Source organism: Diabrotica undecimpunctata, chromosome 7, assembly GCF_040954645.1.
Source record: "Diabrotica undecimpunctata isolate CICGRU chromosome 7, icDiaUnde3, whole genome shotgun sequence".
Taxonomy (NCBI): domain Eukaryota; kingdom Metazoa; phylum Arthropoda; class Insecta; order Coleoptera; family Chrysomelidae; genus Diabrotica; species Diabrotica undecimpunctata.
Window position 1 is genome coordinate 27,785,193 of NC_092809.1, and position 22,639 is coordinate 27,807,831.

General features: G+C 32.3%; 1 protein-coding gene across 1 annotated transcript in view; it reads left to right on the forward strand.

The window, feature by feature from the left end:
* Positions 1–21,016, forward strand: part of LOC140445113 (uncharacterized) — a 64,789-nt gene extending 43,773 nt beyond the window's left edge. The window contains exons 12-17 of the mRNA XM_072536941.1: positions 3,146–3,886; positions 7,559–7,826; positions 8,136–8,291; positions 12,321–12,631; positions 17,267–17,599; positions 20,061–21,016. Coding sequence (XP_072393042.1) covers positions 3,146–3,886; positions 7,559–7,826; positions 8,136–8,291; positions 12,321–12,631; positions 17,267–17,599; positions 20,061–20,490 — 2,239 coding nt within the window. The 3' untranslated portion in view covers positions 20,491–21,016. The remainder of the gene's footprint in view (positions 1–3,145; positions 3,887–7,558; positions 7,827–8,135; positions 8,292–12,320; positions 12,632–17,266; positions 17,600–20,060) is intronic.
* Positions 21,017–22,639: the final 1,623 nt, after the last annotated feature.

Sequence of the window (22,639 nt, forward strand, 5' to 3'; positions counted from 1 at the left end):
AAATATTTAATTTTACGAATATTTATCGAGTTATTTAGTGGTATATATTTATATTTACATGTATATACGTGACTCACAACTTAACTTATGGATGAATTCTTAGTGATTATTATTATTTTATTGTAGTATTGTTTGAGTAACTGAACAGAAATATATTTACGTGAAATATTGTTTATTATTCAATAAGGAATATGTCTCCTTTTGGCTTTTATTAAAGCTTGAACTCGTTTTGGCCTAGAATTAACTATTTTTTCTTTGCAGCCTCAAAATATCTTAATTTTTCAATTTCATCTATCCATTTTGAACTTTTTCCAGTTATCTGAACAAACACGCTTGTAACATCCCTTTATATTTTTTACTGCATCATGTCTTCTATGGGTATTAAGTTTTATTATTCCCTGATATGCTAAAACAACCTCTTAAACCCTCTTCGTTTGACTGCATGAGTTGCTGTTTGGACTAAGTGGACTGAAGTCAAATTTTCCTCGACACCAAACTTTGAGCGGTACTCCTGCACCAAAATGTATTTATCATCTGAATTCAAGACATTTCTCCAGTGTTCTTTTCATCAAAATCTCTGTTAGAAGATTTTTTTTGAGGTCTCACAGCTTTTCTTCGTCCTTCCAAAAGGTGTATACAAATTTTTAGGAATTTTTATCCTGAATAGAATCCTGTCTTTTCTTTGCTTTACTGAAGGTCATATCTTGTCTTTCTGGGTTACATCTTGTTATTTCCGCAGGATTTAAACTGATCCAGTTTCCCTTTTTTCACAAAGTATGCCTTCAATCTTGCCTTTCCCTAGGTAGTGAAGGCATCTTTTGCAAGTTCTCACATAAGTGGCCTTCCTTTTGGCCTTGCGCCCTGCTTTTTACTATCTAGGTCTCTTTTCGGCAATCTTTTGGCCTCCATTCTCACTACATCACCAGCCCATTGAACGAATATCTTCTTTAAATTTTTTCTTTCGAAAACTTCCAGCTTTCTTTTTGTATTTTCTGTCAACATCCATCTCTCCGATCCATAAAATACTCTTGGTCTGATAATAGTTTTGTATATAGTCTGATAATAGGTCTGAATCTGAACAGATAATACGGAAAACCAAAATACTCGTACCTAAGAAGTAAACAACAGAATATAAAACCGTCTATATATGTAAAATAGTACCAAAGATGAGCAAGTTGATCAAATCGTTTTTCTTGGATATCAGTTAAACTGGTACGCAGAGAGTCACGTTGAAATTGGATCCAGAATTGAGCAGGTCAGAGCCGCTTTTAGGAGGATGTCCAAGGTATTATGTAACTGACTAACTTTGACTGTGAATAAAAATGATCTAAATCGCTTTGAGGCTTTCGAAATATGGTAATATAGAAAAATTTTAAAAGTTTCTTGGGTGGAGAAGATTTGTCCCAAATATAGATTGCTACAAAATATTACGCAAGGGAAAATAGATGGCAAACGCAGTAAAGGACATAGAAAGACATGGCTGAAGAACTTGCAAGATTGATACAAGCATGCTATTTAGATTGGCAGTGAATAAAATTAAGATAAATATGAGATGATATCCAACGTTCTGAAAGGACATGGTACATGAAGAAGAGATTTGCCTATGACATAGTACTCATAAGTAACAATACAGAAGAACTACTCTACATGCTAAAGGAGCTGCAAGAATCTGCGAAAATCGGTTTAAAAATGAATTTAAATAAAACAAAAGTGATGTCAAATCAAAATATCACAATAGACTTGACTGAAATTAATAGAAAATGTCGAAGAGTATATATACCTAGGTCACACGATCAAACTAGGTAAACAGAATCAAACGACAGAAATAGCTAAAAGAATCTGAACGACTTGGGCAGAAGTAGGAAGACTTAGTGTTGTGTTGTAAATCAAAAATATATAAATAAATTTAAAGAAAAGGGTATTCAATAGTTGTATTCTACCAGTTATGACCTATATAATGGAGACCGTGACACTTACAGAGTTATCGGCCAATAGATTAAGAATAGCACAGAGGGCCATTCCTAATTTCTTATATGTTCTCCCAAAGAAACTCCTAAAGAGCTATTTTAGGAGTTTCTGTGGGAGAACATATAAGAAATGAGGATGTGCGAAGCAGGACGAAGGTAGATTGGAGAAGAAACGAGACCACTCGAGCACAGTCGTAGTATAGGAAGATCACAAATATAGTGGCTAGACGACATCAGAGCAAAAGTGGGGAAAAACTGGTACCAAATAACACAAAACAGAGAAGAATGGGAAACTCATGCGAAGGTCTTTGTTCAGGAGTGTATGCAAACAGGCTGAGGAAGAAAAGGAAGAAATATGGAGAGGCTTTTCATCGGATGAATTTGAAGTGAACAGAGGTCTCAGAGGAGTTTTGCAGATGGGCTCGCAATACTAACAAAAACAAGAAAAGAATTAAGAAATGTCATAAAAAGAATAGAGAATCGGGCAAGACATTTTGACCTAGAAATACACCAGGATAAGTCAACGTCACAGTCAAACGAAACAAGAGAATATAAATTCGGGAAAGAATTTTGCTTCTCTGAGGGTATTTATAGTAGAGAAATGACATGAATCATTACAGCGAAATGCCAGATTAATAAAGGGAAATGAAAATGAGAAGATCACTGAAATCCAAATATATAAAGAGAAAAACAAATTCAGATTTTATAAAGCTGTAAGACCCATAGTGACAAATGGTAGTGAACTATGGACAATGAAAATATCAGATATCGACAAATTGGACATGCGAGAGAGAAATATGCTCAGAGTATTTTTCTTTCCGTCGGGGTAGAAAAGGATGATTAAAAAAAGGGACGATTATACAAAAAAGTGGGCTTGATAGATTATAACAAGATTTCAGAAATGGATAATATGTATATTTTTGAAATATGTCAATGATATATTTGTATTTATGCCACTAGGCTATAAGGCCTATTTCATTAAAAACACGTAACATTAAAAATCCGATGGTTTTGCAGATCATCCGTTTTTTCATTCCTTTTATATCTCATTAGCTCTTTATTTTATAGTTCTTAACACGAATAATTAAAAATATACTAGTTTTATTTCTCACTAAAGTAGTCCTTTACTATTCAATCGTATATTTTATCGCAATAACACTTTACATGTCATTTTATAGGGGTATACTGTTTGACGAATCTACACCTGTACCTACAAAGACCATAAAGAAGCCAACTAAAGCTTCTGCAGTTACGCCTACGAAGAAAATAACTCAAATGGAGTTAGCTAGTCCTGTTAAACCGGTACCGTCTCTAAAATCTGGCGCTGACGAGTTGATTGAAGAAATAAACCAGTTAATAAAAACGGACTTAGATGATGATGTTATTATAATCGATGATGACGAGTCACCTGTTAGGCCACAACCTATAACAGCCTACAGAAGGAAAACAATAGATTCGTCAGAATTCAAAAAGATTAATATTGATGAACATACTAATTCAGATGGCTCAAAAATAGATGACGAGTTTAGTGAACATAGTTTGCTCGATACATTCGGCAGCTTCGGACTTCCATTCTTAAAACAACTAAAGTGTCCCAAGTGCAACAAATTTAAATCAAAACGTATATCTGATTTTATTTTCCATATGTTTAAAGAGAAAGAAATTAACAGATACGCTTGCAGAATATGTTCTGACGTGAGTGTTACATACAAATATATGTATAAACACGTACTCCAGCACCAACAAACATTCGATATTAATAATATAATTTCTTTACCGAAAAATCCAAGATTAGAAATATGGTTACAAAATTTAATCAGAATGCAGTGTAATATAATTGTTCGAAGTCTGGCGGCTCCTAAAGAAGTTTCAGCAAATAGTACACCACACAAAGTATTATGCAGATATTGTAACAAATGGTAAGTACTTTATTCAGTATGTAATATATATTTTTTATTTATAAACTATTAATAAATGAACATTGAATAAAGCAAAATTTAAACCTTGCATCTGCTGTAAACAATTTTTGTAATATTCAGGATGTTCTACTTTTGTGACACAAGTCCATTTTATCTGGTATTATACGAGATAAAAAAAGTTATTAAAAAAAATAGGTTACGTAAAATAATTGATTTTCCTAATACTGTTTAAATCTAATACAAGCTAAATGTTTCTTCTTTTTGTTTTACAACTATTCGAAATATTTCGTTCAAATCAGATCTCTCTCTCTTTCTCTCTCTCTTTCTCTCTCTCTCTCTCTCTCTCTCTTTATTGCCTTGCCACAGCAAGAAATTGAACTGTATTGTGGATAGAGGATCTCCCTCCTGATTTACTACTGATTATCTTACTTCAAGTTTTCGGGTTAGGCTTCCTTCTATATATATATTCAGGGATTCATCCTTATTCAGTATTCACTGCCTTCCCTCGCTCAACCGTTTCCATCTCTCTCTGTTGTCCCATTCTCCATCGTTTAGGCCTCCCTTACTCATGGCGTCGTCTACTTCGTTCCTCCAGGATTTTCGGGGTCGTCCTCTTTTCTTCCTTCCTATGGGGATCCATTCGGTTATTCTCTTTATCCATCTGCTGTCGCTAGTTCTTCTTACATGTCCACTTTAGTCTTTTTTGTTCTATATATGTTAGTATGTCTGTTTCTATTGATGTTCTTTGCTTTATTTCGTCATTACTTCTCCTATCCATTCTTGTTACTCCTTTCTTCTATCCTTACTCTATTGTCGGTCTTCATTAAGGTCATTTTTACTAGTCTGATCATCATCTGGGAATTCCAAGTACTCTTAGGGCATGGTACAGACGCTTTCTTATCACAGAATCATAAGTTTGTTTTAAAACTATAGAGGAGGTATAGTTTTCACTCTTGCTCGTATGTACTACTCTGAATTATTTTTAACATGAATATTTAATCAATGGTGGATCTGCCTTTTTGAATCTTTCCTGTTATTCACCAACCTGCTCGTTTAGGTGCGTTTTCAGTCTACTTTTTTGACTCTGGCGAGTACCTTATATGGTACATCCAGAAGAGTGATAACCCCTGTAGTTTTCTCACTGCGTTATCTCCCGTCTTATGAATGTGATATACTATCGCCTCTCTCCATACTTCCGGCATATCCTTTCGCTCCCAGATGTTCGTCAGCAGGCTACATATCCGCGTTATAAGTGCTTCTCCTCCAAGCTTAATTAATTCTATAGGAATAACATTGTTGCCTGTACTGTTTTTCATGCTATATATGGTTCTCTTATTTCTTCCATACATTAACATAATATTTATTCCCAAATCACAGTAGTTCCAACTTTACTTCAACTTCCATGAAAGTTTCTGGATCTGGAATCACGTGTAAAATGTTTTTTGTATCACAAAAATTTGTTGGAATTTGAATATCACTATTCTCCATTAAAACAACTGGCACATTTTCAATAATACTTTCTCATTCCTCACCACTATTACAGTATATTAAGCTGTAAACCTTTTTCTTCTACTTTTATCTGAAACTAAAAAAAATTGTGTTACAAGACTTTCTGTCCTTGCAAAAATTCAATTTTACTAAAATTAAAAGTAAGTTCACAAGGAAATACACAGCACTTTTCGTGTAAAAGAGGAGGCTACACGTCATAATATAACACCATTTTGTCAATGTGAGGTTATGTTAGCAAAATAAACCACTTCCCCTAAATCGTAAAAAAATGATACACTGTGCTCACCATTCAGTGTTTACATACACAATTTAATATTACAGCGTTGTATTATACCAAAATAAACTAAAAGAAATACTTTTTTTGAGTATGCTAGCAGATACGATAGATGAATGTGCTCACAGTTTATTAAGTGCAATTACTAAGCGACTTTGATAACACGTTAAGTTTACTAAGCAGCTCCAGTCGTAACTGCATAATATCGTGTAGTTACAACCATTATAACCAGAGATATGGACTTTCCCTAAACATTAAGAAAACAAAATGTATGCTGATGTAGGAACAGCAACTTGGACGAATCAATGTGAACGGTCAACCAATAGAGAGAGTAACAACATACACGTACCTTGGTACAAACGGCAATGAAATTTGGGACCATTTCATAGAAATCAAATGTAGGATAGAGAAAGCACGATCTGTATTTCAAAAAATGGCTAAGGTGCTTAAATATCATGATTTATCAATACCCATAAAAATCAGGTTACTACGATGCTATATCTTTCCTATACTGTTGTAAGGAGTTAAGTTGTGGACACGCTAGAAAATTGGGCTTGGAAAAAAAAGCTTTGAGGCTTTCAAAATTGTGTGTAAAGATATCTTATACCGGCCACGTTACTAATCAGAACGTTTTAATAATAAGACAAGAAGAAAACCAAATACCACAATAATAAAATCGAATACCTACATCGAATCGAATACAAAGAAAAGTATAAGGAAGGCGAAAGATTTCCTGACTGAAAAATCTACGTACGCGGTTTAACACAACAACCACAAATCCTTTCAGAGCAGCACTGTCTAAAGTACAGATTGCCATGATGGTCGCCAACGTCCGAAAGGGATATGAACTACAAGAAGAAGACAACCATTATTGCCTGGTATCAGTACTTACCGTCAAAATGCTTAATATATAACGCATGCTTTGTAGATACTCCTATATCTATCTGTAGCCTAAAATATAATATTTGTAAAGTGGATAAGACAAATTCACTCTAGTATTAGATACAATATAGTATATTTAATGACTATAGAAAATGTTACACTGAGAGTGCAGTACGGGTAAGATACGGCAATGCTTTTCTTATGGAGAATAAACGGGTTGTCGGTTTTCTCCAGCTGTTGATTGCTCATTGTCTCACAGGACCGGCTTGGATAAAATGCATCAAAATATTTTATATTATGTATACGTATACAGTAGAATAAAAAGGCATTGATGAGTTATTGACCATTAATCAAATCAAATTTACCAAATAATGGTCGCAGGAATGTCATTGTAATGGACAATGCATCGTACCACTCCCGTAAAGAGAGATTCCCTAACAATTCCTAGAATAAAGCTGCAATCAAGGAATGGCTAGTGGAAAAAGACATTTTTTTCGAGGAGTGTTATTTGAAATCCGAGCTATTAGAAGCAGCGCGTGCTTTTAAAGATCAATACGATAAGTATCATCTTGATGAGTATGCTTCACAACATAATGTTTATATTTTAAGGCTTCCTCCATATCACTGCGAATTGAATCCTATAGAAATGGTGTGGAACCAAGTTAAGCGATATGTAGGTACCCATAATACTTGAAGGCAATTATTTTATCAATATATTATTTTATAATAAATAACAGAGCCCGGCGTAGAGATCTGGGTACGGTTCTGTGACTACCACTTGGACCTGTTTGTATCGCCAAGCACAAGGCGTGAAATCCGGCAATTGTGCATTCCTATATTAGCCGTACTGCACTCTCGGTGTGACATTTTCTATAGTCAATATCTCATTTTGTCAAAAAAGTGTGGGTACCCCCTGTTCGCTTAGTAGGCACTATTTTCTCAAATTTCTACTTTCATTTACTTTCAGCTGTTAAATAAACGGAATAAATGTTTGTTACAATTTCCAGGTACAAATCTGAGCAAGAAAGAAATGAGCATGCAATATTCCATTGGAAATGTATACCATTTAAATGTAGCGAATGCAGTTTTGAAGCGTATACGCGCACCCATATGGCCCTGCATATTGCTTTACCACACGGTAGAGGAAAAACTCCCCTTGTAATTGAAGCTGGTCCAACAGTGGCTGGTGAGCTTCAGTATTCCGATTTCTTGCATATGAAAGAAGCCGATGAGGAAAAGTCCAAATACACAACATCACTTAGTCCTCCAACAAAGGTAAATTTTTTATTGATTTTATAGAAACTGTAGTTGATTTTATTAGCTAAATAATGATGCATCGATACACAGAAATTAAGTCAAATTAATAAAATAATATTTTTTTTATGTAATTGTAAATCCTTTTCGGGTTCCGCGAACTGTGGTTTGGAATTATGTCTTCGTACTCGTACTTCTAATGTTTAGATGTAAAACATAAATAGATATAAACATGTTTAAGTACGTGAAACCTTCGCTGTGAATTTAATAAAATTTTTTTGAAAATAATCTTGTTCTGTTGTTCATTTTTGAAGTCTAAATTTGTTTTAGGTAAATCAAACAGCTATTGCACAAGTTCTAGTACCAGAAGTGGTTCGTCCTGATATGATTGATGAATCTGAGCAAGACGGGACAGTTCAAGGAATGGTTTTTCTGGATGAAAGGAACGATAAAGTGTCCGTAGAAGACCCTGAGGATCACCAGGAGGTAATTTCCAAATTTATTTCGAATCTAATTTCTATTATAGTGACATGCTTAAGGTTAGAACATTAAACCGCATTAAAGTATTTAAAATGTATGCTCTACGGAGACTCGCTCGTGCCGTGGACCGCACATGCCACGAATTAAAGAATTTCAAGAACTTCAGGAACTTAGGGGAAACAAACATGAGCAAAATTTTTGCTAAATGGATACCCAAATATCTTGATGACATTTTCCCGGTGGTTTACAACTTATCACAGAAAATATGTGTATCATACAACAAAGAAAACATGTCTGTTTAATTTAAGAGCAAATGAATACAAACTAGATCAATTAATTTTTTATTGTACTAGTGCATGTTATGTTAACTGGATAGGCCAGGAGATAAACAAAAAAGTACCCTGTTTGTGACACTGAACCGGCCAGGCAAACAGCATTTGTTTTGAGTTGTGTGGATCTCACAATGTGGATGTGGATATACCAAGAACCTATATGTTTCCCGCAGTCGATTTTTTTGACTTGAGGTCAAAAATGATCAATTTTCTCTTTTTTCGTCTATTAGAAAAAAATGAATCATTTGAAAGAAATTTGAGAATAATAAACTTATGTCACATAAAAAACTTCAAAATGCAGTTTTTTAAATGTTTCTACCCTTATTTGTTGCTTAGAAATAAATCAGAAGTTTCGGTTTTTTCTAAACGTTAATAACTTTTTTAAAAATGAATTTAGAAGCTTCATATAACATGACATATTCTTTCTTGTAGTGTTTAAAGTAGGATTAAAATTTCAAAGCGATCGGTCAAATAGATTAAAAGTTATTTTATTTGTTTACCCCAAATTAAATTTTTTTAAAACAATAAAGTCAGAAAATGATGAAGGTACAGTAATTTGACGGATAGCTTATGAAAGAAGATTTATTCACTAAATGTTATTAAAAAAAAATGAAAAAAAAAACGATTTTAAATATTGCAAAATCATGTTGATTTTTTTGGTTATAAACAGTTAGATTAACTTTTTAACTGTTGTCTACACGAAAATTGTTTTTTCATATTTTGAAAGCTTGCATTTTTTTTACAACTTTAAAAAAAGAATAAGTTGTCCCAGGACAATTTCAGACGAAGTTAGTCCCTTTTTTGGAAAATTGGCTACAGCTTTGGGTCAAATTTTAATTCGTGAAAAAATATACGCTTTTCTAATATGTCAAAATAATTATTTTACGAACAATTACAAAAAAGTTATTCTATTTATTTTTAAGTAAAAACTTAACATATTGTAAAATTGTTTTTTAATAATAAATTTTTTTTCTTTAATTTTTTTACTATTTTCAAAGAAGAAGACACTCTTTCATATAGTAACCAAAAAAATTTTATAGCCGCATTTTTTTGTCTTATGTTATTGCAAAAAAACATCTTTCTGGGATAAACAAATGGAATAAAATTTAAACAATTCAACGAATCGCTTTGAAATCAATCACATATTAAGTAAGCATTACAAGACACATCTTTAGGAACATTTCAAAGCCTTACAACAATTTTGCAATACTTATAAATAAATTAATTTTTTCGAAATTTTAGACTTTTTTTGCATTTATCTAAACAACGAGTAGGTATATAAATTTTTGCAATTCGTCACTTAACGTTTTTGTATGCTATAAAACATACGCCAATAATCCTTCAAAACCCTGTTTGTAATGATAAAAATAAAAACGCAAAAAAGTACATTTTTCACACTAATTTGTTTATAAATAAAAATTTTGAATAAATCTCATGTAGGAAATGGTTAGAATATGTTTGTATAAGTATTATACATCAAAAAAACCTGTCAGTTATCTTTTTGAGTGTCACAGTTTTACAGCTCCGAATTTGTTTCACTTTTCTCGAAAAATATATTCCTTTCTATCAACCATGTTCTCATGACGTCTTTTTACGAAGTTGATGTAGGATATTTTTTAACAGTCACTTAATGATATAAAGCGTTTACTAAAACTGAATTGGAAGGTAAATTGGGAAGAAGTTGTTTTTCAAACAATTCATCCAATTCTGGTGGTTCATGTCATCATTATAATCGCCAGTTTTTAGTCCGAATTTAAAAATGGGGGCAGCGTTTTCAACAAATCAATTTTTACCACTACAATCTAAAATAATCAGTCATTGACCTTATCAGTCAAGACAGTATACAAGAGATTTTAACCTTATCAGTATACAAGAGATTTTAAGCACGGTACGTCTATCATCCCAACCTTTTGAAACTGTGGTAACTATGTATGCAAGTCCCATCACTTTATATGATATTTATATCTACAAAAAATTGTGAAATATTTTAAAAGTAGGTACTTATAATCTTAATGAATAAATATCATACTATCAGATTGAGTTTTCTTAGAAATTCTGTTCTTTTGGCCCTAAGTCGAGTTTTTTCCACCAACATTTTTTGTTTTCCTTTTTTTCCATCTAAATTCTAATGTCTTCACAATTAAAGACCAAAGAATATGGTTCACCAGTTACAACTCCTTCATTTCTAACATATTCGTATACAGCGTTCATGGTAGGTCTTCTTTTGTGGAAATTAGCAAATGATTAACTGATACTTGGGGCTAGGCTTGTAAATACTTCTTTTGGGTGAATCAAATTTTGGAAGTTCATGGTTTGTTTTCACCTCCCTTTCTTATCCTTTTTACCGTAATTTTTGAGACACCAGTTGCTTGAGCTACTCCCTCTATTAAAGATAAAGGAGCTGTGCAATATCCCAAATATTTGTCCCGTTTTATAAGTAAATAAAGGATAATTTGCCTCCCTTGCCTATATACCACTTTTTTATTTTTACTTTTCCTGTAAAACCAGTAGATTTTAGATAGTAAACAAGATAAGATATTTAATATCAGTTATGTTACTACTATTACCGTCTAGAATGCTAAAAAATGACATATTTCAACAATTTTTTTGTGTCTTATTTATTATATATGGCAATTAAACTTTTTTATATTATTAACTTTTGAAGATTACAAAAAAATTTTTTTTTTCAATGTTCCTGCTCCATGGCGGACTGTTAATCCCTGGAACGGAAATCTGAAACATAAAATTCGAAAATGGTTTTAAAAAAGAAATGCCCTTACATGATATTTTACCAGAAAAATTGGAAAATTCTTAAAAAAAAAAACAAAATGGCGGATATATGAAAAATTGTTTAAAAATTGACGTCGTTTTCGACTTTTTTAAGTCACAAAAATTTTATTATTTTTTTTTGTCAAATTGTGGTAAACAATTAGAGAGAAAAGTAAAACAAATAAAATTCATCAAGGTTTATTAAAATCGACTGACTAGATCCTGAGATTAACTGTCCGCCAATTACTACGTTTTTAAAACTGGCGGGCAGTTACGTAATGTCAGATTTCATCATTTCGTTCGTATATTGACGTCACGAAATAAGTAAGTCAGGTTCATGAGATTTTGTCAGTAGTCTACGAAACTTTTACAAAGTGAGTGATGGATTACTTGATAGAAATTCATTTTATATAACAATAAATCACTGAAAACTTTGTTTTCGAAACTTCCACAAAATTTATTATAATATTTTATCACTACAGCTGTTTCGGCAGAGTGCCTTTCTCAAGTGATCTATTTTTGGATGTGTTTACAATTTAACTAAAAATATTTTGTATGTATGTGTGGAGAGGTTTGGCTTTGAACTAGTTCATTAGCCACAGATCTTATGAATGAAATATTACCGACTTAAAATTAAATGTATTTTAATATACCTATTTTTAAATAGTATGTACCTGTGCGTATCAATTGTATTTTAGTGACTACCTCAAAATTTTTTAAGCTTTTCATGCTAAATATTTATTTTTGTTTTTCTGAGAAAATCAGTTAATAGTTCATACGCTGATTTGTTGAATGAGGTAATTAAACATATTACGCATTACTAAAAATACCTACAAGATGTAAAGAAAATACAGTAAAGAATTGTAAATATAAAATAATGTACATACATCTTTTATATTTCTTTCCACGTTTTTTATATACTTTTTATTTGTAGTCTTCAGATACTGTAGATATCTCAGATTTGGTAATAATCTCCAAAACCGATACCAACGTTCCCAACGATGGCGACGTATTTTGTTGTGAGTACTGCCCGTACATGTCCAATTCTGAAATGCAAATAATGTCACATATATCTGGCCAACACGATCACATGCACATTAAATTCAAGGTACTAAATAGACCCCAATGCGATAGTAGGAAGGATGAATATGTGGCTTGCACTATTTGTAATGAAATTGGTTCTGAAATAGGTATTAGAGAACATCATTTGGATGTTCATGAAGGAGAAACTTTCTATGTGTATAGGTAAAATATTTTATATGTATATATAGATTTAGTAATTAGTCCTAAGTTTAGTTTTCTGCTCGTTATAAGTAAGAAATATAATACAACTGTAATTCTCATAAGTAAATGCGTCTGTACACTAACTATATTTAACAACTTAAACATTTATCAAAGATAATATACAAATAATTTCACATATAATAAAAAAATGCAATACACAATAATAAAAACTATGTAAAAAGTACAAAAGCAAAAACAAAAAGGAAAAAGTGTAATAGCCTGAGTAACATTGAAATAAGAAATAAAGAGGTGTAACAAATAAAAATAATATTTTATCCAAGATGAAATGTTATTAAGTTGAATAAAAATTACTCAGCTGGACATTTTAACGTGATTTATGAGTGCTCTTTTCATTCAGAGAGCTAGTCTTTCTATTAGTTGTAACATAAAAGTTGCCAGCATATGCAGGTCTTGTACTATATGGATGAATATATGTGTGGGAGATTCAACAAATAATATACTATTACGAATTAATAGTAATTAAATTAACCCGAACTATTACTTCGATAGCTCTGGCGAGATAAATGAACTTTAACTCATAGGTGCAAATAATTATCAAAATTTAAATGGTTGCAATAAACAATCAAAAACAATTTAAAGGTTGAGGTAAAACTAGGTGAAGAATTTACCGCTAACTACCATGATTTGCACTACTTTACGAAACAACGAACAAAACGAATTCAATATGAATTCATCGATGCACTAGCGGGTGCGTCTGTCCCTCTTAACTGACTAAAACTCTTGTGTCTTTAGCGAGATGTATTCCCGAGCCTCAGCGGTACTATTAGGATCGGATGAATACAGGGGAGGAAAAATGCAATGAATAATTTATTCAACCATATTTGAATTTAAACAGTATATTACTAGAAAAGCTGACAGTTACGATACTCTGGTAATAAATTTACTATTTAAAAAAATCCTTTGTTTATTCCGCATAAGTTGTAACCTATTAAAACTATGATCAGAATATCCCACATAAATAAACGAGCAACCGTGATGAAAATGAGGAAGTATAAGTGTACTGTATTGTAAACAGTAATCTTAGTAGGTATTGAAAGATATGATGATGTACGGCGTAGAAAACTACTTTTTCACCAATGGTTTTACAAATATAGTTAACGTGATTGTTGAATTTCTAGGTTTCTGGGTTTCTAGTAGAAACCCCAAATATTTTATTTCACCAACGTTTTCTATTTTTTTATTATTTATTTTAATGGTTAAATTTAAATTAATAAAGTGTTTATGCAGCACGTTATTATCTATAAACACATATTTTGCTTCAGCAAAATCCTCTCAACAACAACCTCTAACAATTTTTCGCAAAAAGGGAATATAATTATTGGCCGCAATTCCTCAGCTTTATTAATATGTAATACTTTCGGAACATGTACTATCATTGCTGTTCTAAAACGTGAAGGAACAATACCTTTCTCCAAGTATTTTTTTAAGCCCTTATTTTTCTGGCCTCTCTTATTTTTCTCGCCATTCATCTCTGTTGTTTGTAAGACGTTTCCACATTGGTCCCGCAGTTCTTTTAATATCGTCTCTCCAGCGCATTTGCGGTCTTCCTCGTGGTCTTTTGGCTTCATATGGCCGCCAATTCCCGATTTCTTTATTCCATCGGCCATACTTAAGACGTTCATTATGTCCAGCCCATTTCCATTTCAGTTTAGTTGCCTGTTCGATAGCATCTTTTACTTTTGGTTTTCATTGGTTTTATGGTCTTTGAGTGAGATACCCAGCATCTGTCGTTCCATAGCTCTCTTAGTTTTTCTGATCTTCTCCATGTTTATTTTAGTGAATGTCCAGGTTTGAGCTCCATATGTAAGTACAGGTAGGATAAAGGAATTAAACACTTTGGTTCGCAGTCTTTGAGGTATATTTTTATTTTTCAGTAGTATGAGAGTCTTCCGAATGCTGTCCATCCCATTTTTACACGTCTGCTTATTTCGGTAGTCTGATTTTCTTTGCTTACCTTGACATTTTGACCCAGATATGTATATTCATATCTATGTGTTCTATCTCTGTTCCTTGGATGTTTATCATAGGTTTGTCATCTTTGTTTGAAATTAGTTTAGTTTTGCTGAAATTCATTTTCAGTCCTTTTTTTAGGGATTCTGTGCATATCTAAGATGGTTCAAGTATCTTCCGTTAATAGAGATTCCCTTGTTTTCCCAGTCTATTGACTTAAAGATATCTTCTAGGGCATCTGTAAATAATTTTGGAGATATTGTGTCCCCTTGTCTTACGCCTCGGTTGATTTTTACTGGTCTTGTTTCGATTCCATTACCCAACGTCACTATCATTTCAGCTTGTTCGTAAATATTATGTATTAATATTCTGTACCTAGAGTCGATCCGGTTGTTCTTGTGATCCGGTTGTAATACTTCTTCTATTGCCCACAGTTCTACGCTATCAAAAGCTTTTTCATAATCTATAAAAACCAGACATAATGGGAGATTGTATTCGTTAGTCTTTGCTATTAGGATTTTCAAAGTATATAGATGATCACAAGGGCTGTACCCTTTTCTAAATCCGGCTTGTTCTACTGGTTGATATCCGTCAAATTTAATTGTTAACCTGTTTGTAATAATCTTTGTTTTGTAAAGGTTGATAATTTTTCAGGTCTGTGGTGTCTCCCTTTTTGTGTATTAGTATTGTTTTAGCAGTATTCCATTGTTCGGGTATGTTGCCTTCGAATAGACATTTATTAAATAGTATTTTTAGATATGTAATGGCTTCTTCTCCGCCTTCCTTCAGCATTTCTGCAAGGATTCCATCGCTTCCAGGAGTTTTATTCTTTTATTTCTAGTATTCTATTTCTTCGTGTCTTATTTCGGCCATCACTTCTGAGTTGACATTTGTTATCAGCCATTTCAAGTTCTGCTTTGAGGAGTTAGGGGGATTGTTTCTGGAACGATACAGATCGGCGTAGAACTTTACAATTGAGTTTGTTATATCAGATTTACCTTTTTCTAGTCCTTGTTCATTTTTAATGATTATTATGTTTTTCTTTCCTAGTTTCGGTTTGGTGCATTTGAGACTTCCGTTTTTCTCTATGACTTGTTCTATACAGTCTTCTTGATGTTTTTTAATGTCCTCTTTTATCTGTTTTCTTATTACTCGATTAAGTTCCTTATATTCTGAAGTGTCTCTTTTGTTTTGTCTCAGTATTTTCTTTGTTTCAGCATGTTTTGTGATTCTACACTTATTTTGGATTTTCGTTTTCTGTTAGCGGTTGCCACTTGCATTTAATAGTTCTTTTGTTATGACTTCATTGATTTCATTTAAGCTAAGTTTATCTAGATTTAATACTTTCGCGGGTTTTAACTTACTTTTATATTGTTCTGTATTAGATATTATTTTATCTGTGTCTATATTCCAAGTTTTTCTAAATTTATTTCCATTTTTATTATGTTTTATCTCTAATTTTGCTCTAACCATTCGGTGATCGCTACTTACTGTCGCCGTATTTATTACTGTTACGTCCTGTATGATATCTGTTTTGTTACACAGTATGTAATCTATTTCGTTCTGAGTTTTTCTCGTTTACATTTAGCCTAATCGTTGCAATTCTTTCAGATATTCCTACGAATGTTTATGCGCATATTTCTTGGAAATTAGAAATTAGACGCCCTAGGCTTTATTCTTTTCGCCCTTTGTAATATAGGACGTTACCGGACTCTAGTGTTATGCACTATTCCTTCCCCTTTTCTTTTTACCTCTGCCAGACCAATTGTGTCCCATTTTAATTCCTTGATGTCTTCTTCCAGTTCGTACACTTTTTCATCTTTGCTTATGGACCTTATATTTAGAGTTGCGATGTTCAATCGTGTGATTTTTAGCGATTTCTTGCTTCCCCAGATTCCATGAAGCTGTCCTTTTTGCCAAAGGAGTGGGATTTGCCCCATGTGATTTGATTACTGTATGGTCTACCCACCTGGGAACCCATTGCTTTTGTTTTAGATATCGCCATATTTCTGTTAGGACGTTTCTTAGCCTTAAAAAAACACCACGCTGGCTAGACGGATTGGTGAGTGATTTTATTCAATTCACACCGTACCGAAGTTATTCTTCTCCGCCGTGGCTGCTGGCGTTAGTTCTAGTACTAGTTTCCCGGGTTAGGAAACACCTGGAATCTGCGGAGGGCAGGGATTGATTCAATTCTCCAAGTATATACATATAGTATATACATGGTGATGTTCTTTATGCACATAGATTTCGCTCTATATCCACCCCTTTGTAATTCTACAAAAGCAGAAAATATATTATAGAACACAATAGTCGAACATAAATTTATCTGACGTTCACGCCTGTCTTTACTCTAGCAGCGATTTAAACAGCGTCGACTCTACAAAACGACAATGACGAAAACTCTGAGATCGTCAGAACCAACGTATCAGTTGTCAGTGAAAAGGTTAAATATATAAAACTTTTAAAGATCAAGTGTTACTAAACGTATATGCCCTTTTTAAACAGTAATATATTTTATTGTAACATTGAAACTTCTATTGTAGGCTAAGATTTCCTTAATATTAGATATCGATAAAGAAATTAATTCAAGTATGTATTTAAAATATTATATATATTTTTAAGGTATAGCTGCTGTTGCTGCAATAAACGATTTACCAAATTCCATGGTATAAGGGTTCATTTCAATCGAAGACATCCAGGAGTTCAATTGAAATGTAAAGATATATTCAACAAAATACACTATTTTGAACCAGTGAAAATGAAAATATCCGAACCGAGTATTCGTAAGAATGTTACACAGGCTCCCGTACCAGGTTGTTTGAAAAAAGAATGGAAACATTATAAATGTTCGTTATGTAGATATGAAAGGGACTTTACTGCCAACGGCTTGGGAAATATACGGGCGCATGTGAAAAATCATTTCAAGGCTCATATATGTGGCACTTGCGGAATTAAGTAAGTTGTTACATTAAACTTTTTATATCAATTAAATTCTGTGGCTATTTGTCAAAACTTGATATGTCAAATAGAACAAGTTTTCAGTAGAGTGAAATTAAACATTTATAACTTTATTTTTTTATTTTTTACTCGTTCAAATTTTCTCAGATTTTTATAAAATTCCATATATAATTAAACAAAATGCTATTTAAACTGATAGTGTACATTAATTTTGGAAATTCTATTGTGGAAAGGGATTTTGCTAACATATGTTTTGACAAATATCTTAGATGCCATATATAGACATATCTTGTCAAAGTAAAGTATATATAAAATAAGTGAATATAATAATTACAAAATAAAATATGAAGAAATTTATACTGAAATTAAAACTTAAATATTTAATAAAAGTGGTTGGTTTTAATCAATTTATAAATATTTTAAAATTCACCAATTTATGGAACATCTAAATTTAAACTACAGTATAAATATCTTTAAAATGAGTAATAACAATTAGCGAAATTATTTTTATTCACTGTTATCAATCTATATAAAAAGCATAGTTTATCATTTAAAAATAAAACATTTAATTTCATCATTTACATTCTCACTAGTCTTGAGTTCGTGGTAAAATGGATGGTACACTGGATCAAAGTATTTCTTGTTTTTTTTCTCTTTTTTATCTCTCTCTTTTCTTATTTTCTAGATAATCACAAGTCTTACATGTATCAATACTAGGATTTTTAAATTTGTATCCAAGTTCTTTAAAAATCACAGCATAAAAGGAATATGATACAAGCATTGTTCTGTTTGATGCATCAAAATAATGCATAAGTTTAATATTTAGGTTGGGATCCTATATTGGGATAGGGTTGGCGTTTTCGAGATCCATTATGTTCTATAAAACCTGTGGGTGATAGTTGTTTCTTTTTTATCAAAATATCAATTTTTCCTCTTCTGTTACTATGTAGATTCTGGAACATTTCTTTGCAAATTTTAATGTTTTGTCGTTATATGTGATAAAATATGAAACCACAATTTGTCTGTTGTTATTATTTCCGCGTTCTCCTTTATCTTTTCTTTCTGCCTTCTATAACTCTATCTTCATTCTTCCAGAAATCACTTGGTTTTTGTCTTGCACTTTTTTAAGAAAATCATAAAAAATTTCTATTTGTTCATCTAGGGAGAGTTTCTACTGACATTTATTTCGACGACATGTAGTAAGCGCTTGAAATACTTTTGCAGGTTTTTGAATACCTTTTCTTGTAACATATTCTTCTCCAACCAGATTTAATTGGTTGTAATGGATCCCAATGGAGTATGTAAGCAATCTGGTTTTAGTGCTACCGTTGAAACTTACTCATGTCGATTTTCTATGTGTTTTTTTTTGCCGAAAAACGAGTAAAGGGTGAAAAGATATCTCTCCTCTAACGGCCGGTTTCACAAAGTAAAGTTACCTTGCGGTTAAGAGATAATCAGCGGTTACCCTGAAAGATAGGTGTCACAATATAAGGTCAACAGCTCCGGTTGTGGTTAACCTACAAAATTTGTAACCCAAAGTAAAAGCGGTGGTTTAGAGCTTGACCAGGAAATCCTAACCTAATTTCGAATTTCGTTTTGTTGACATTGACAGAGTGTAGACAGACATGTAAATTATTAATTAATCAGGTATGGATTTATATGATGTAAATGCTTTTAGCAGTGATGAGGAAGCTGGCAGACCAAGAATCATTAGACACAGAACAAATCATTTTGAAGAACTAGACCATGAAGATTTTTTCTGTCGGTTTAGATTCTCAAAGAATACAGTTGAAAATATTTTGGAGCAAATTAAAGACACATCTCTGAAGATAGATCTCTTGAACATTTTTGTGGGTTCCATTTTATAATTTTAATTTTAACTTGGAAGAACAAATAACCACTACTTAGAACAAACTACCACACTAGAACAGAACTTGAAAATGAGAATAATATTTGTATATTGTTTTCGACCTAACCTAACAAATGTGTCATAACTCATCTATACTGGTCAATGTCCATAATATTTACTGACAATATTCCATAAAAATTTGATTATTGCCCATAACTTCCTACCAACATAAGAAAAATAAAGCGAAACCTAAGGTTAAGTGACCATAACCGAATCTGTGAATGTGAAACGGCATCTGTCAGTTAAACTGGGGGTAAAGGTTACTTAACTCCTAGGGTTAACCACTGATTGCGAAACCGGCCGTTAGTAATTCATCAATGTATGTCCTCGTATCATTTCTTTTACCATATCCGTTTATTTCTATTCTGATTTTCTTTCTAATCTGGAATCGAAATCTAGAATTATATACATTAATTTAGATTATCATTACATGATAAACGCAAACAACAAGTATAAGATGTTGCTTTTATTTTATAAAAGTTTATTATGTTTATATAAATTTGGGTATAGTGTTATTCATATGCTCAAAAGTAACAAAAATGATTTTAGGTTAAGAACCAAAACGGATGCAATTTTTCATTATAAGAAGGAACACCCTAATGTGGAGGAGAACATCATTCATGACGAAGCTATGGAAGCTTTATATGTCTCGACTATGGCAGCTATTTGTAAATCAGCGGTATCTGTACCAGAACCTTCTGCCCGCTCTGTTAAGTCTCCAGTAAGTAAAAAACATACAGCGAGAAAATCCACTTCGAAACCTTCAACTCTTCCTCTGGAAGAATTTAGCTTTTATGGAAATACCGTAGAAGATGTAGACTTAAATAAAATTATGTCATCTGTAGAAATTAACGGAATGCATCTAGACATGTCTGCGGAAAGACTTGGTACTCTTTTCAATTTAAATCCATTCCTTACCTTGGAAAGATGCGATTCACATGTAGATGAAAGTAATGAAATCGTAACAATCGAGTTATGACCTACTACACAAGAAGCCGCCGATTCATGACTTGATCTAAATGCGATTGATATGATTTTGGATGATTTGGGCGCAGACAGTTTAGAATTAGATAATATTGTACCTTCTGTTGATACGCTTTTAAATGATAGCTTTAAGGATGACGAATATTTTGATAATTGGTCAATGAAAAAGGCATTCTAGTAATCATGTAAATAAAGTTTCCATTACAAATAATAGTAATTCATGCATGTCCAAAAATAAAAACTGGTTTTTAAAATTAATCGCTTAAGTTTTTGCTATTAGCAAAAGTTAATTTTACCATTATGCGAGTTTTAGACTAGAAAAAGGAGTAGTAATTAGTTTTAGTTCTTATAGTTTATAATTAGTGCACCTTGAATGCAACAACTTTTACCTGTGATGTACGTTAATATTTTTTTATTGTTACAAATAATTAACTGAGCAAATATAATATTAAGTTGATAGTAGGTGTAATAAAAGTCTTGTACATAGAAATTATTTGTATATAAAATAAAATTAAAAATAATTGGGTGTATTATTCATTTATACAGTTCATTTAACCAACTTACACCTTGTAACCTCGGAAACCTTTTTTTGGATGGTGCTAGAAAGGTCACCAATGGAGACACTGCGAACGGCAGCTAAATGGTTGGTGGAGAGCGAGTCGGAGGTTCGAAACTAGCTTTTGTAACTAGAAATGGATCGAACAGAAGAAATAATAAAGATAAGATAGATTAGGAAAGACAGAGAAATAGAAACAAGAGAGATAGGTAAAAAATTACCAAAGATAAGAAAAGATAAGAAAAAGGGCGCCACTTTTTGGTATTACAAGGGGAAAATTAAGAAACTTAATATATTATATTAAGGTATATTAAGAAACTTTCACTGCTCTTGACGAGTATACTCGCTTATAGGTTGAATGCTCATGACGAGTAAACTCGCGTAAATCATAAGAACTGTTTCAATATGCAGTAGAGCTTTGTTATTCGATATATGACGTCACCTGCTCATAGACAAGTCGAATCTTGCGTTCTGGCTCTGTCCGCGCAACCCAAAAGTACATACGCTCAGACTACTCTAGACGAGTTAACTCGCATAAGGTACTATACAAAATATTTGCTTGGTTGCAATTTGAACTAGAATCAGTATTGTTTTATCCGTCGGAAATATCTTACTGATGCAGATCTCGCGCGTATGCTAGAAGAAAGTGATTTTGAAGATGATTTTATAAACAATTATGAGAGTGACGATGGATGGCCAAAAAACGATGAAGAAGATGCAGAAGGTAAACTAAATATATATATATATATATATATATATATATATACATATATATATATATATATATATATATATATATATATATATATATATATATATATATATATATATATATTAAGCTTTTGTACTGCTTATATATTTATTAAGCTTTTTGTACTGCACGTTGATCTCAAAACGTGTGTTGTATATTTTTGTGTTTGTGTTGATTTCATATAGGCCTTTCTTTCATTCTATCATCAATGCTCGTGGAAAAATCACAAAATGTTGCTGAAGATGATGCAGAAAATGAAACTTGAGATGAATTGGACGACACACCAGCCGAACAATTAACAACAACTATGGAAGCTGCGGCATTTGTTTGGAAAGATGAAACGTTTTTACCGGTCATACACCTTTGTGATAATACAAATTCTGGATGTAAAATTGATAGTTTTATCAGATACGCCACATTCTGTAGATTTTTTTGAAAGCTTTTTCACGCCCCAAATAATGAAGAAAATTGCAGATGAAACAAACCGATACTATGAACAGGAAAGTAGACAACAGCTTGATGCGAATTCACGTCTACAACGATGGAAATCAGTTAATATAAATGAAATGTACTGCTTTTTAGCAATCAATCTGTTGATGCCCCAGACGAAAAAAATCGAATGTCAATGATTATTGGACTAGTAAACCTTTTATGAATACTCCAATTTTTGGGCGCCTCGTGACAAGAGATCCCTTTCTACTAATTTTGCGGATGATGCATTTTGTTGATAATGATGAAGAGCCTGTCAAAAGAGATAGTTTACGTAAAATAAGGATTATAGTCGATCATTTGAAATCCAAATTTAGAGAAAATTTCAGTTCGTTTCAAAATCTTTAC